General features: G+C 47.5%; 7 protein-coding genes across 7 annotated transcripts; 4 read left to right on the top strand and 3 right to left on the bottom strand.

The window, feature by feature from the left end:
- Window positions 1-499: 499 nt before the first annotated feature.
- N7455_003633 (DUF1445 domain protein) lies at window positions 500-1,386 on the top strand (the record flags this gene model as incomplete). The annotated part of the gene is made up of 2 exons (XM_040962343.2): window positions 500-1,186; window positions 1,243-1,386. The coding sequence occupies 2 exons, from the start codon at window positions 500-502 to the stop codon at window positions 1,384-1,386; spliced, it is 831 nt and encodes a 276-aa protein (XP_040807210.2).
- Window positions 1,387-1,470: 84 nt separating this feature from the next.
- Window positions 1,471-3,040, bottom strand: N7455_003632 (Concanavalin A-like lectin/glucanase subgroup; the record flags this gene model as incomplete). Its single annotated transcript, XM_040962339.2, has 3 exons — window positions 1,471-1,713; window positions 1,819-2,814; window positions 2,957-3,040. The coding sequence occupies 3 exons, from the start codon at window positions 3,038-3,040 to the stop codon at window positions 1,471-1,473; spliced, it is 1,323 nt and encodes a 440-aa protein (XP_040807220.2).
- A 341-nt stretch (window positions 3,041-3,381) lies between these two features.
- N7455_003631 (putative hexose transporter) lies at window positions 3,382-4,718 on the top strand (the record flags this gene model as incomplete). The annotated part of the gene is made up of 4 exons (XM_065604535.1): window positions 3,382-3,551; window positions 3,611-4,016; window positions 4,065-4,403; window positions 4,476-4,718. 4 exons carry the CDS (start codon window positions 3,382-3,384, stop codon window positions 4,716-4,718), a joined length of 1,158 nt encoding a protein of 385 aa, XP_065462086.1.
- A 556-nt stretch (window positions 4,719-5,274) lies between these two features.
- Window positions 5,275-6,897, bottom strand: N7455_003630 (amidohydrolase; the record flags this gene model as incomplete). The annotated part of the gene is made up of 1 exon (XM_040962349.2): window positions 5,275-6,897. The coding sequence occupies one exon, from the start codon at window positions 6,895-6,897 to the stop codon at window positions 5,275-5,277; it is 1,623 nt and encodes a 540-aa protein (XP_040807213.2).
- A 1,612-nt stretch (window positions 6,898-8,509) lies between these two features.
- On the top strand, window positions 8,510-9,841 carry N7455_003629 (NADH:flavin oxidoreductase/NADH oxidase; the record flags this gene model as incomplete). Its single annotated transcript, XM_040962346.2, has 1 exon — window positions 8,510-9,841. One exon carries the CDS (start codon window positions 8,510-8,512, stop codon window positions 9,839-9,841), a length of 1,332 nt encoding a protein of 443 aa, XP_040807215.2.
- A 546-nt stretch (window positions 9,842-10,387) lies between these two features.
- Window positions 10,388-11,301, top strand: N7455_003628 (HNH endonuclease family protein; the record flags this gene model as incomplete). The annotated part of the gene is made up of 4 exons (XM_040962348.2): window positions 10,388-10,665; window positions 10,733-10,904; window positions 10,962-11,100; window positions 11,156-11,301. Coding segments are annotated over 4 exons (702 nt in total), but the record flags the coding sequence as incomplete, so codon positions are not given.
- Window positions 11,302-12,271: 970 nt separating this feature from the next.
- Window positions 12,272-13,388, bottom strand: N7455_003627 (uncharacterized protein; the record flags this gene model as incomplete). Its single annotated transcript, XM_065604534.1, has 2 exons — window positions 12,272-12,421; window positions 12,486-13,293. Coding segments are annotated over 2 exons (958 nt in total), but the record flags the coding sequence as incomplete, so codon positions are not given.

Genomic DNA, 13,388 nt, shown 5'->3' with positions numbered 1-13,388 from the left:
AGCGATACAAGTCAAGTGTGAGTGGATCCATCGGGCCGACGACGGTGATAAGAGACGGAAGTTGAAAAAGTTGACGGGCGAAGAGAAAGGGTCAAAGCAGATGAGAAAGGGCTGATATTGGCCAATGGGAAAGAGGGAAACAGGGAATATCCACCACTAATGCAAGCCAATCCGTTGATCCGTACTGATCCTAACCCGAAGAGGAAAGTCGATAGGACCATTCTGTGCTTATCATCTTGGTGGCTTATCTGGTTCCAAGGTTCCAAGGTTATTATCTCTTTGGGTCGTGGGGTTTTCCCCAACCTTTTCCCCAGACCCATCGGTATGTGGATCCCGATGATAGCCGAGGTATCTTCTAATCTTGGAAGGGTATAGGGGGTAGATACTATGTTATAATATGAAGTTAATATATTAATAGGATAGGAAGATATGAGAGAATATTAATAGAATATATACGGAGTAGTTTGTTACCTTGTCCAAAAAATCAGAGCAGGACAATATGAACAATATCATCTCCCAAGAGGCACGACTGCGCTGTCGTTACAATCAACTCACCAATACCGCGGGTGTTGCGCCGGGATACTTACAAGCAAATCTTCTGGTACTTCCGTCAAAATATGCTGCAGATTTCCATGATTTGTGTTTGCGCAACCCAGTTCCTTGTCCCCTGCTGGGGATGACCGCTGTTCCTGGGAACCCAACTGCTGTTCGACCGGCAGAGTGTATTCGGTCCGAAGATTTTGACATTCGGACGGATTTCCCCAAATATCGAGTATATTCGGGCGGGAAGTGCATTGAGAGTCGTCGTGACTTGTCTGATGTATGGACCAAGGATCATGTGGGCTTTTTGATCGGGTGCTCGTTCTCTTTTGAGGGTGCCCTAACGGCGGCAGGGTTGCCGCCGCGTCACCAAAAGACTGGCACGATAGTCGCAATGTACCGATCAAACATTCCCTTGCTACCCGCTGGGATATTCACTGGCGGCCACTGTATTGTATCCATGCGACCGTATCGCCCAGAGAATATAGAGAGAGTGAGAGAGGTCACTCGGGCCTATCTGTCGACACATGGAGAGCCTGTCGCCTGGGGATGGGATGGCGCAAAACAACTTGGAATTCTTGACGTGGCAAAGCCGGACTTTGGAGAACCGCAAACATTCGAAAAGGGGGAAGTTCCTGTGTTTTGGGTAAGTGCTACACAGTCATCTGACCACCTGGATGTATTGATCTGACTTCATTCTAGGCCTGCGGAGTTACACCTCAAATTGCCGTTGAAGCAGCAAGTGACAAGATTGAAGGCCTAGTCTTTGCACACGAGCCTGGCCACATGCTAGTAACCGACTGGAGAGCAGAAGATTTGCAGAAACTCAAGCCTGGAAGCATCTAGAAAAGGAGAAAAGAAATCAACATAAATCCCCATTCTGAGCTTATCAACTCGATGATACCTGTCGGATCAAACCTTTGGTGGGCCCTACACAGCATCAACTTCCAAGTCTCCAAATTCCACCGCAACATCATCCTCAATGGCAAAAATCCCAATGACCGGGCCAGTGAAATCGTAATCCGTCATGATGGCAGTGTCAACTGTCGCCAAGCCATGCCAGTCTGCTTCGTCCACCCGAAAGAAGAATTGCAGAGAAGTCTCGGTGTAGCTAATTTTGAAAGAGATGAAATCTTGGAATTCCACAACTTGTGTCTCCCTTTGCAAGAATGACTTCGCTTGATTCAGTCCGTTGAAAACAACGTGTTAGGAGTGGAAGTCGCATCCAATTGTCAAGAATCGGTCCTCGTCTTTGTAGAGAGCCAACCCTGCTCGAACTGATGTGGAATGCTGTGGCCTGTACACAGTGACCGTAGCAGTGCCTTCCAGTCTTCGTTGTCGTTGGCCATCAAAAGTAATTGACTCATCCGGGCTAGTAAACTCCACCGGGTCTGCTTGTATTGTGATGCACTTGTCATGAATATGGTACTGATCTAGTTTAGCATCTCTCAAATAAACCCAGGGGGTAACGGCAAGTGAGTCTTGACACTCCTTGAACTTTGTCCCCAAATTCCCGTCGCTTGTGATCGATTTAATCTTCGGCCACCCGTCGCAAGGCCAATTAACCGCTGTCAAGAATGTCTCCTGTCCCATGATAGATCGTCCCTCCTTGATGCGAATCCCCAGCATGACCACCCACCATTGCCCGTTTTGATCTTGAAAAAGATCGCCATGTTCAGTGTTTTGAACATATTGAGTAGTGCCGCTAGCCGTGTACAAAGGGTTCATGTCATAGGACTCATATGGGCCCCATATGTTTCTTGATCGCGCCATGCTTAGCATGTGGTATCGAAATGTGCTCCCTTCGGCACATAAAAGGTAGTACCAGCCGTCCTTCTTGTATATATGTGGGCCCTCTGTATATCCTTTCTTGCATCCCTTCCAGATGAGAGTGGGCTCTACAATCATAACCCCGGTTGTGATATCTATTTCGCCGTTGTAGATGTGGAATTCGGGCCACGTTTTGCACAGTTGGACGTATACCCGGCCATCATCGTCGAACAACAGAGATGGGTCAATTCCAGGAAATCCGAAGAATATCGGGTCTGACCAACTCCCCGAGCAAATATCAGTTGTGTGAATGATAAATTGTTCATTTCGTTCATCGCCCAGTGCATTGGATGGACCATGAATGACGTTGGTGCATATGATGTAGGTTATGCCATTGTGATGTCGAATTGTGGGCGCGTAAAGGCCCCAGTCCCAACCATTGCTGTGCCATCGTCCCACGGGGCAATAAATGTAGTCGCTCGGGACAGAGACAGTTGGGATGGTCTGTATATGGCATTTCCTAAAACACGTTAGGCTTCCGATAGGTGGAATTGGATAGAAACGTCTCACCAATATGTTTCCATGAGATCAGGTCATTTGACATATAAATGGGTAGCCCAGGATAGAGATGAAAGCTCGAGTTCACCAGATAGAATATGCCATCGATAAAGCAGATGGAAGGGTCAGGAGCAAATTCTGGGATAATCGGGTTATGGTGAGCAACAGCCATGTTGAGTGATATCTTTGTTTGTTTGGGGGGTTTGAGAGAAGAGATTGCTAGCATCAGTTGTCACCGGCATAAATGAGAAATGTCCCACGCTCACCCCGCATTTGATCTTCCTATTAGGCTGAATGAATGATGAAAGAGAAGCCCGGTGCTGAGATGAGTAGTTGCCTTTTTTTTTTCATTCGTCTTTCGAAACGAAGAAACTTATTCGACCGGTTATATGCGTTGAGGCAGTATACGTGTAGTATATTGGACAATATAAATATGATGGACCCTCTCGACCCCCATCTCTTCCGGGGACACATAACTTCTATTTTAATTTTAAATTGAGAGGTCCACCAAAAATGAGTGAAGCATATGAGGCGGTTAAATCCCCCAAGGGTCATTTATACTTAGGAGGGCGACTGTTCCCTCGCGTGAAATGGTGGAAACAACGCAATATGCGAGTCCTGTACTTCTACATTTTAGTTTTGATTGCAACCAACACTGCTAATGGATTTGATAACTCGATGATGTGAGTTTTTTGAGCATCCTACCTTACCTTTCTAAGGGTTTTATTCCCATTGAGATTAGGAATGGGTTGCAAGCATTGTCCTACTGGCAGGGCTATTTCAACCACCTGAAAGGTCCAACACTGGGTTTATTCAACTGCGTTATGAGTGTTGGTGCATTAGCTGGTTTAGTCATTTTGCCTTATATGCTTGATCGTCTAGGCCGTAGGATTTGCTTGGCCTTTGGCTCTTGTTTTATGTTACTTGGAGTGGCTCTGCAGTCAGGTTCGATTAACTTCTCCATGTTCGTCGGCGCTCGGTTTATTCTCTGGTTTGGAGACATCATCGTGATTTGCACTGCTCCACTGCTTATTACAGAGATTGCCCCGGCTCAAGACAGAGCAATTCTGGTTACTATATCTGGCGCCACCTATCACTCGGGGGCTTTTATCGCGGCATGGACGACATATGGAACGTTGAAAATCAAAGTAAGTGGTGGAAGTCAAGATCTGCCGGCGTTCCAGTAACAATAATAGAACGATTGGTCTTGGAGAGCACCGAGCTTAATCCAAGGGATATTCACATTGATTATGCTGGCAGTTGTGTGGTGGATTCCCGAGAGTACGCGCTATTATGTCTCCAAAGACCAACTCGAAAAAGCCTTGAAAATGTTGGCCTATTACCATGCTCAGGGGGATGAGAGCGATGAGGTAGTTCAACTGGAGTTCACTGAAATTACAACTGCGATTGCGATGAAGAAGAATAGAGAGAATTCGGGATCTTATGTCGATTTTCTGCGAACTCCTGGTAATCGCAAAAGACTTTTCATCATAATCTCTTTCGGACTCTTTGCCCAGTGGTCAGGTAATGGCTTGGTATCGTATTATTTGAACCTCCTCATGGATAGTATCGGAATCAAAGACCCGAACTAACAGTTGTTGATCAAGGGAGACTTGACCTCTTTCAATCTCGCCACCAATCTTGTCTTCAGCTTCTTTGTCGATAAATGGGGGCGCCGGCCAATCCTGCTTATCAGCTCTGCTGGCATGATGGTCGCTTTCGTGGTGTGGACAATCCTGTCTGCAAAGTATTATGACCATGCAAACTCAGCACTTGGGTCCGGAGTGCTGGGTATGATCTTCATTTACTATCTAATCTACAAATTAAAGCGAGTTTGTCCTGGTGGATAGGCCACTGCTATTGCTGACGTGGAGAAGGTCTGGTTTGATCGCAAGTTATACCACGGAGATTCTTCCGTATTCAATGCGGGCCAAAGGATATACAATCATGGAGTTTGCGATGTATATCGCGTTATTCCTCAATTAATACGTCAATCCCATCGCTCTTGACAATGTACACTGGCGCTATTACATCTTCTACTGCTGTTTCTTGGCGGTGGAAGTGGTCGTCATCTATTTCCTTTACGTTGAGACACGATATATGCCTCTGGAAGGGATAACCAAGATTTTCGACGGAGAAGATATTGCCATAGCTACAAATCTGGAGATGGCAAAGATTGGATAGAATGGAAAAGGAATGAGCACAGTCATTCATATTGAGGACGCAAGTGTTTGAGTTGGAAGTGTTGTACAATCAATCGAGAGAGTGTTGGCGTATGAGTTGGCGGAAGTAGAGTAGTTTAAAATGGGGAAGTTTTACATATGTAATGACTCCACAAGGGATGTTGTTTCATTGTTTCTTCAGTGCTGTCTTAATGTGGTTCTTCGAAAGGAGAGAGTCCTCAAATCACAGGCTACCCGCTTCTTCATCAAACACCTTCTTTCCCTTGTACCATGTTTGGCACACCCGAGCTTCTAAGAGAGATCCCGGGGCCCAGATCATATCCAGCACAACGAAATTGGCACTGAATCCTGGACGTAGACTCCCTGTCCACGAGTCTGCAAAGGACGCATACGCAGCCCCCGCAGTTGCTGCTGAGACAGCGGTCGCGAGGGAAACTGCGAATTCGGGATTGACAGTATCTTGCAAGGAGGGTTTGATAGACGACCGCCGAGTAGTAGCAATGTAAATATTTGACAGTGCGTGATGCTCCGCAGTGGGGGCATCGGTCCCAAAGGCCAAACGAGCACCGGCATCGACGAAGTCTTGGTACGCGAAAGCCCGCCTGCAACGCTGAATCCCAAGCATCTCCGGCCATCCGTCAAAGGTCGCTGGGTCTAGGTGGACAGGCTGGACTGAGGCCACTATTCCCAGTTGGCCAAGCCTTCTCGCATCTTTGGGAGTTGTTATCTCTAAATGTTCAATACGATGACGACAAGCTGGGAGGTTCTGAATCTGTGATAAACAGTCAATAGCCTGCTGCACTGTTCGATCTCCGATTGCGTGAATAGCGCACTGTAGGTCGGCATCGGTAGCGCGGCGAATAGCTGCTGCAAGGGCATCGGCAGGCCAGATGGGATCGACGATATTGGAAAATCCGCCATACGGCTGGTGTAGTCCCGCTGTACACCCATCCACAGTGCCGTCACAGAGGAGCTTAATGCCAGTGATACAAAACTCCGGGGAGGTTTTGAGGTTGAAGGTTTGTCGAAGCTCAATGGCACGATCAATATGACGGGAGATATCGGAATCACATTTTGAGTAGGGCACCAACCAGTGTGCTGCCACATGCATTGGAAGTCCGCCACGTTGGTTTCTGTAGATATTCAATGCCGCCCACTCACTCTCTCCCATAGCCATATCCACGAGTCCCGTATACCCGGCACGTTTATGAGCACTGATCGCAGCATCAATCGCGGCTACCTTCTTCTCCATAGACGTGACTCGGTCCAAAAACGGCCAGACGATATCGAACTGTGCAGCCTCCTCGAGTAAGCCGGACGGTATCCCATTCTGGCAGCGATGAATTTTCCCCCCTTGAGGATCGGGTTTCGAGTGAGCGTCTAGCTCTTTGAGAGCTGCATTATTGCACCACGTTGAGTGGAGGTCCAATGCCTCGATGTAGATCGGTCGCGGATCTAGGTCGTCCAAGGCTGTTGCAAGAGCGTTGCCATCCGTAACCGACTGGACCCAGCCTCGGCACAGAATGCGTGGATCGGATGGATGAGTCGCTGCATAGGAAGTGATGACATTTCGGATATCTGCGAGGTTCTTGCAAGGGAGAAGGTCGAGTTTCTGCAGCGACATACCGAAATTGAGGATGTGCACGTGGCCATCAATAAACCCCGGGAGGACTATTCGATTCTTCAAATCCACTGTTGATGCTGTCGCTTGAACCCGAACAACTGCTTGGTCATGCTCCCAACCGACGTGCGTGATATGGTCGTTCTCGACTACCATGGTAGGGACAAAGTTACCCCATACGCCGGGAAAGAGGACACGGCCACCGGTGAAGACTGTTGTAACCATGGTGATATTTTATCGATGTGGGGATCAAGCAAAGATAGCAAGGGTAGTTGAATTGTCGACTTGTTGACTCGTTGAAGTTGAGGTTGGGTAGAGCTGATGTATTGAAAAGGTTAACTTTTCAGAAGGTAAGATGGAGAAAGGCAAAAAGGTAGGGAAGGTAGATAATTGCGTGAAAGTGAGGGAGATGTCAAAGTTGAAGTTGAAGTTGGGGGAGTGCAGCTGATGTGCGCAGGTGGACAAGCAACGTGTAGATTTGATGCTATTGGCTGTTTCTTGTTGATACATATGTACTTGGGTAACCATATGAGATTGAGAAATAGTGTACGGAGTAACATGCAAAGGAATTAAATATTTATTCAAGACTTCTGTTCTTTTATGAACTCTTATCTCCTTCTCACTTCTACTGCTTGTCTTTTGTTGTCTCGGATGGCTTTGTTGATCTTTATAGAAGCTCAGACATCCCACCACTCCATGTTGTGACTTGTCTTTTAGGACCATAACTTATGTTTCAAAGAATGGAAATGATGGTCACATTTCCAGCACCCCTTCTATCTCAAGTTGAAAATACTACATATATGTAACATGGACGTTTCAGGCCAAGATCATAGAGTCAACTTTCTTTGTCACAGTCGGAATGTTCAACTAGTATAGTTAGTCTGTAATAAAATGGTAGCGATAGCATTCATCTTCTACCTAGGTCTTTGCTCTTTGCTCTTTGCCTTGGTATAATTATTTCTCGGGAGAATACTATTACAACAGCCAGGTCTTGAGATTATAGTATCTCTCTCGGGTTTAAAGCCGCGGGGGCTTTGAATAGAATCCAAGGACAAATAAAATTTGGAGGCAAGTAAAACTATTTGGAAGATTATCTCATGTTTCTGACTCTGGTATACAGATGTGCCTGCTAGAAGTCCTTGATCATACAGGTCGTTATGGCTGTGGTCATTTTTGGATTCTCGACCTCGACCGATGTTTTACGGCCCAGTGTCTGGGAGAGTTTTCTGGTTGTATTCATCCATTGAAGAAAAGAATTTCTCCTGACTCCAAAGAATGGCGGAAATATGTCAATTATTTTCGACCAGGGTATGCTAGGATTCCAAGTCTTTGCAAAGGATGCCGAGATGGAACGGGTGGTTGGGAAGATCCTTATTGAATTCCTGTATAAGCTCATTTCTCGCATGGTGAACCACCTGGATCCAACTCTCTCATCGGATACTATCTGGTGGTACAGTTAGTCGCCCGTAATCGTGAGCCTTGGGGTAGTTGTGTTGGTCATTTGATGTTAAAGGGTTTTAATTCGGTGCATTCGTTAGTCCTGGGTTCTTTTATGGTTCATATTGTGGCCTTTTGGCCAACCGCCAATATATATTCCATAACTATGTCATCAGTTGAATGCTTGTGACGGTTGGAATTCCCGACATCGGCTGTTCGGCATTGTCTCCGATCAGTGGAGGGGAACTCCTAGGATTCGAACTCCGTCAATTTGTCAGCCGATGGATTGTTGTCAACCTTGGAAGTGTATATATAAATGACCATTTCTACGTCTCTACGTCTCTACATCTGTGGATCTCTCTCAATCAAAAGTCTTAATCTTTTAGACAATTAAATACAAATGGGATCTACTTCGTTTAGTTCCCCGACAATCCACCAGGCTCAGGGTCTGCCTTATTTTACCCCCGCCAACAATGCTGGAGCTGCTGTAAACCCACAGGACCCCAACACCCCGACGCTGTTCCGCCCTTTACAAATTCGAGATGTTACATTCAAGAATCGCGTGATTGTGGCACCGATGTGCACGTACTCCACTGAATCAGACCCAACTTCTCCGGCGGTAGGCGCTCTCACAGATTTTCACATCGCGCATCTCGGTCATTTGGCCACAAAGGGTGCTGGTCTGATTTTTATTGAAGCCACATCAGTTCAGCCCAATGGTCGGATTTCGCCCAATGATTCCGGCCTCTGGCAGGACGGGACAGACTCCGAACAGTTCAAAGGGCTCCGCCGCGTGGTGGATTTCGCTCATAGTCAAGGGGCCAGAATCGGCATTCAGCTTGCTCACGCCGGCCGGAAGGCTAGCACGGTCGCACCCTGGCTCGCAGCCCAAGCCAAGCAACGCGGCATCAAAGCCGATGAAAGTGTCGGTGGCTGGCCATCAAATGTGGTTGGCCCCTCGGGCGGGGAAGAGCAAATTTGGGCACCTGGTGATCAATTTTGGCCCCCTCGCGAGCTTGAAACGGTCGAGGTCGAAGAGCTTGTCCAGGCGTTTGCAAGAAGTGCAGAGCTTGCTGCACAAGCAGGAGTGGATGTAATTGAGATACATGGGGCCCACGGATACCTGATTCATCAATTCCTCAGCCCCGTCACCAATCGACGAACGGACAAGTATGGTGGCAGTTTTGAGAACCGAACTCGGCTTTTATCCGAGGTGGCTATTGCAATCCGTGCCGTCGTACCGAATGGAATGCCCTTGTTTCTTCGTATCAGTGCGACGGATTGGCTCGAGAATCAAACTGTCGCAGCAGAAACCGGAAGCTGGGACATGCCATCCTCAATTCAATTGGCCAAATTGTTACCAGACCTAGGGATTGACTTCCTGGATGTCAGTTCAGGCGGCAATCACAAAAGCCAACGGATCGAGCCTCATACGAACTATCAGATTGATCTCGCTGGCCAAATTCGTCAAGAAATTCACGCCGCTAACCATACGACGCTGGTTGGAGCTGTTGGCTTCATTACAGAGGCTGAGTCCGCTCGCGATATTGTTCAGGGCGCAGAAGAAGAGGCACAGGCGACCGAGGCAATTCTGTCTGGCCCCAAGCCTCAGGCCGATGCCGTGTTAATGGCCCGTCAATTCTTGCGTGAGCCCGAATGGGTACTCACGGCGGCCAAGAAACTGGATGTGAAGGTATCTCTCCCATGGCAGTTTACCAGAGGCTTACTGTAAAGTGGACACACATCATCCATAGATTAATGTCTTTTTGATTGCAACCCTTTGATTTCCCTGTCCCAAGTCTTAGTACGGACTGTAGTGCTGAGTACAACGTAGCCGTAATACTGTGCAGCGCAAGACTGAGAAAGGGGGAAGATCTCAGATGATCATTTCCATATTGGAATTTCACGGTCCCCTCTCTGGCAGACTTCTGTTTCAACATTCTACACGAGTACCCTCGTCTGGTCCCTTTACGGCCCAGGTGACTTGTCGTATATGAATCTACAGCGAATGGTGTGCTTGTTATCAGTCACAACTCTTGCACAGCTCCCGCACTTCCCGCGCTGTCTAGTCGCAAGCCAATGATTGATCAACGTGCAACGCCAAGCCCCGGGCCAAGACTCGGGAGCCGATGTTACAATGCATTTGGAGAGGAATTGGTATTGGATTAGCATTGTTTATGTGAGGGGCTTGACTCGACCTAACAGATAAAGCTGGAGTATAAAATCATAGTTCCAACTTGGAGGTATACTGTATTTATCCTACATTCTTGACTGTAGCCTTGATTACTCTCAACGCATTCCAGTTGGTATTCACAGCTCAGTCGAAATCTATCGATATTTGCTAAAGAAAACCACAATGGGCATATCTCGCGCTGCTTGGGTTCTGGCTTTCGCCTTCCAGCCTTTCCTAGGTGGAGCCTTGCCTGCCCCATCACCACCTGGAATTCCGTCTACCTCTACTGCAACGAGTGAGCTGGCAGGATTGACCGTTGCTGCACAGGGATCGCAGGATGGATATAGCCGTGACGAATTTCCGCACTGGATTACTATCAGCGGGTGAGTAGATAAGATCACGGTGATTCTGAACCTTGGAAGTATTGGCAACTCAAATTTCCGTCCATAGAAATTGCAACACACGCGAAACAATCCTCAAACGGGATGGAACCGACGTGGTCCAAAGCTCCAGCTGCGGTGCTACTAGTGGATCTTGGTTTTCTCCGTATGATGGCGAGACCTGGACAGCTGCAAGCGATGTCGACATCGATCACGTTGTTCCATTATCAAATGCATGGAAGGTGAGATCGGCTTATCTGACAAAATGGACGAGTCAAGATATTAATGGATATGGGTAGTCCGGGGCCTCCAGTTGGACTAAAGCAGATCGTCAAGCTTTCGCCAATGACCTCAAGAATCCCCAGCTCTTAGCAGTCACCGACAACGTGAACTCCGCGAAGGGCGACAAAGGCCCAGAATCTTGGAGGCCCCCACTAGGTCCGTCTGAAACCGTGCGTATTGTGTGATCTATAAACCGTTGACATCAAAATAGCTTCCTATTACTGCACTTATGCCAAGATGTGGGTGAAGGTGAAATCAGTCTATGATCTTACCATCACTTCGGACGAGAAGGCTGCTCTTGTCGAGATGCTGGATACTTGTTGAGATGTTGATTGCAATTCCTAGACTGGAGGCCTCATGCCGTTATCATATGATCGGGATAGCTAGACCTCGCGGAATTGTACGTAGAATGGAAACAAGTATGTGACGGAAGGCTGGAGACTAAATTACAATACAAGAAGCTCACAAATTGTGGTAAAGAAGCGGAAGCGAGTATTTTGAACAAAATACATAGCTAGACATGATAGTGCCCATCATCCAGAGAAGGCGAAGACATTGCGACCACTGAGACTGATTCACAGCTCGGACTATGGGGGACCAGAGAGGATACACTGACCTCCCAATGCGATGGCAAACTCGGGATTCGTCTACGATGCTGTAGTATGTTCATATCTCTGACTGGTTTGCTATGAATCAATGTACTTTAAAGCAGCAAGTCTGTGATGTCTAGACACGTCACAGAATGAATGAGACTACCGTAAACGGGCCGCCGCAGGCCTTCGACATGATCAAAATCGTAGTAATTTTTAGACCAAACGATCGGAAGAAAGCCTCCCGTGGAGAAAATCTCGGAGATCGTCGTCTGCATAGATGGCTCTAGACACTATGTGTCAGAGGTGGTCATCGACCACTACATGTTTGCCCCTAGTACATTTAGTCGTAGCTACGCAGATAGTTCTTTTCTTCCTCTCGCCAGCGCAATTGACATATTTTCCAGTCCACTTTAACCCTTCAAGTATACTCGTACTGGCTTTTTTCTAACACTGTGTTTATCTAGGCGGTGTTGGCACCGGACATGGTTTAAGAAGTCTCTCAGTGTGCAATTGCGTTGGATCAATAATCGGTCCATTACCGTCGAACCCATAGGGATATTCCATGCCAGCTCAAAGTAAAACCTCTCTCAGAAGCCATTGGCAATCGTAGGGTTTCATCCAGCACAATGTATCGTGGCAGCATATCCATTCTATACAAATGCAAAGTTCTGGAAATATCTCAAGACAAAATCCAATCACGTCGTCGTAAATCTGGCCACAGGAGTTGATTCTCATCAATATTGTTGGGGCTTTCTCCTCGTGTCGATTAGCTGAATCAAAAGAACCGGAGTCAAAGACACCACTGCCATAATCCCACACATAACACCAGCAGCACCGCTTAGCCCGAGGTTGGCATACATATCAGGGAAATAGAATGGACCGCACTAAGAAGACATTTCAGTCAGCATTCATGTCGAAGTAAAGTCAAACACTTTGCTGGGGACTCACAAATCCATAGATCTGTCGACAGAGGTTGATAAAAACGCCGATGCTGGCAGAGTGTTCCTTGTGGCTATCGACCGCGAAGGATATGAGGGTGGTAGTAAGAACCTGGTTTCCAAAGGCAGCAATAGCCATTCCGATGCATGGTGTAACGTTCCAAGTGGTTGCCCTTTCTAATTGGAAGCCCCAGACTAGTAAGCCCGCGAAAACAGTGCCATATCCAATATATGACAGCCACAAACGATCCGCAGGGATGGTATGGCCCTTCCGACGCCGGAGAACACCCAGGAACCAATCTGACATTGGGCCACTAACTTGTTCCCCAATAACGGAGCCGATGATGATGGAAATGAACTGGTAGCCTACTTGTTGGGCATTGAAGTGAAATTTCTCGCCGAAGATTAGTGGTGTCTCAACGATGATAGCGATGTTAGCGTAGGCAAATTCGACGCCATATGCAATTCCCGGAATCAGGATCCGAGGGAACCTCCCTAGAAAGAGAGGGGCGATGAAGTTTTGCATCTCGAAGGGGCGACGGTCGAGCCGACAAGGGACGAGCCGGCTCCAGCCATTGCGTTTCGGATGGATGGATATATCCTTGACGTATAAAGTTTCGTCACCGAGCAGGACGTAGGCAATGAATTGAACGCCATTAATAATCGCGAATATCCAAAATATCCAGGGCACACCTAGGTGTTGCACAACAAAGCCGTTTATGAATGCACCACCGGGGATCCCGATAGTGATCAGCAGGGTCCACCAACCCAACTTCCGGGCCCGCTCTTCAGGGTAGCACAGTTCCGTCACCACACCGCTGCCAATTCCGAGTTAGGGTTTAGGGTTTTAGGGCTTAGGGCTTAGGGTTTAGGGTTTAGGGTTTAGGGTTTAGGGTTTAGGGTTTAGGGTTTA

This window comes from Penicillium solitum (assembly GCF_028829755.1).
Source record: "Penicillium solitum strain IBT 25940 chromosome Unknown utg000002l_segment0_segment0, whole genome shotgun sequence".
Lineage (NCBI taxonomy): Eukaryota > Fungi > Ascomycota > Eurotiomycetes > Eurotiales > Aspergillaceae > Penicillium > Penicillium solitum.
Note: the sequence above shows the minus strand (reverse complement) of the source record. Positions and strands in the feature narration are given on the sequence as shown.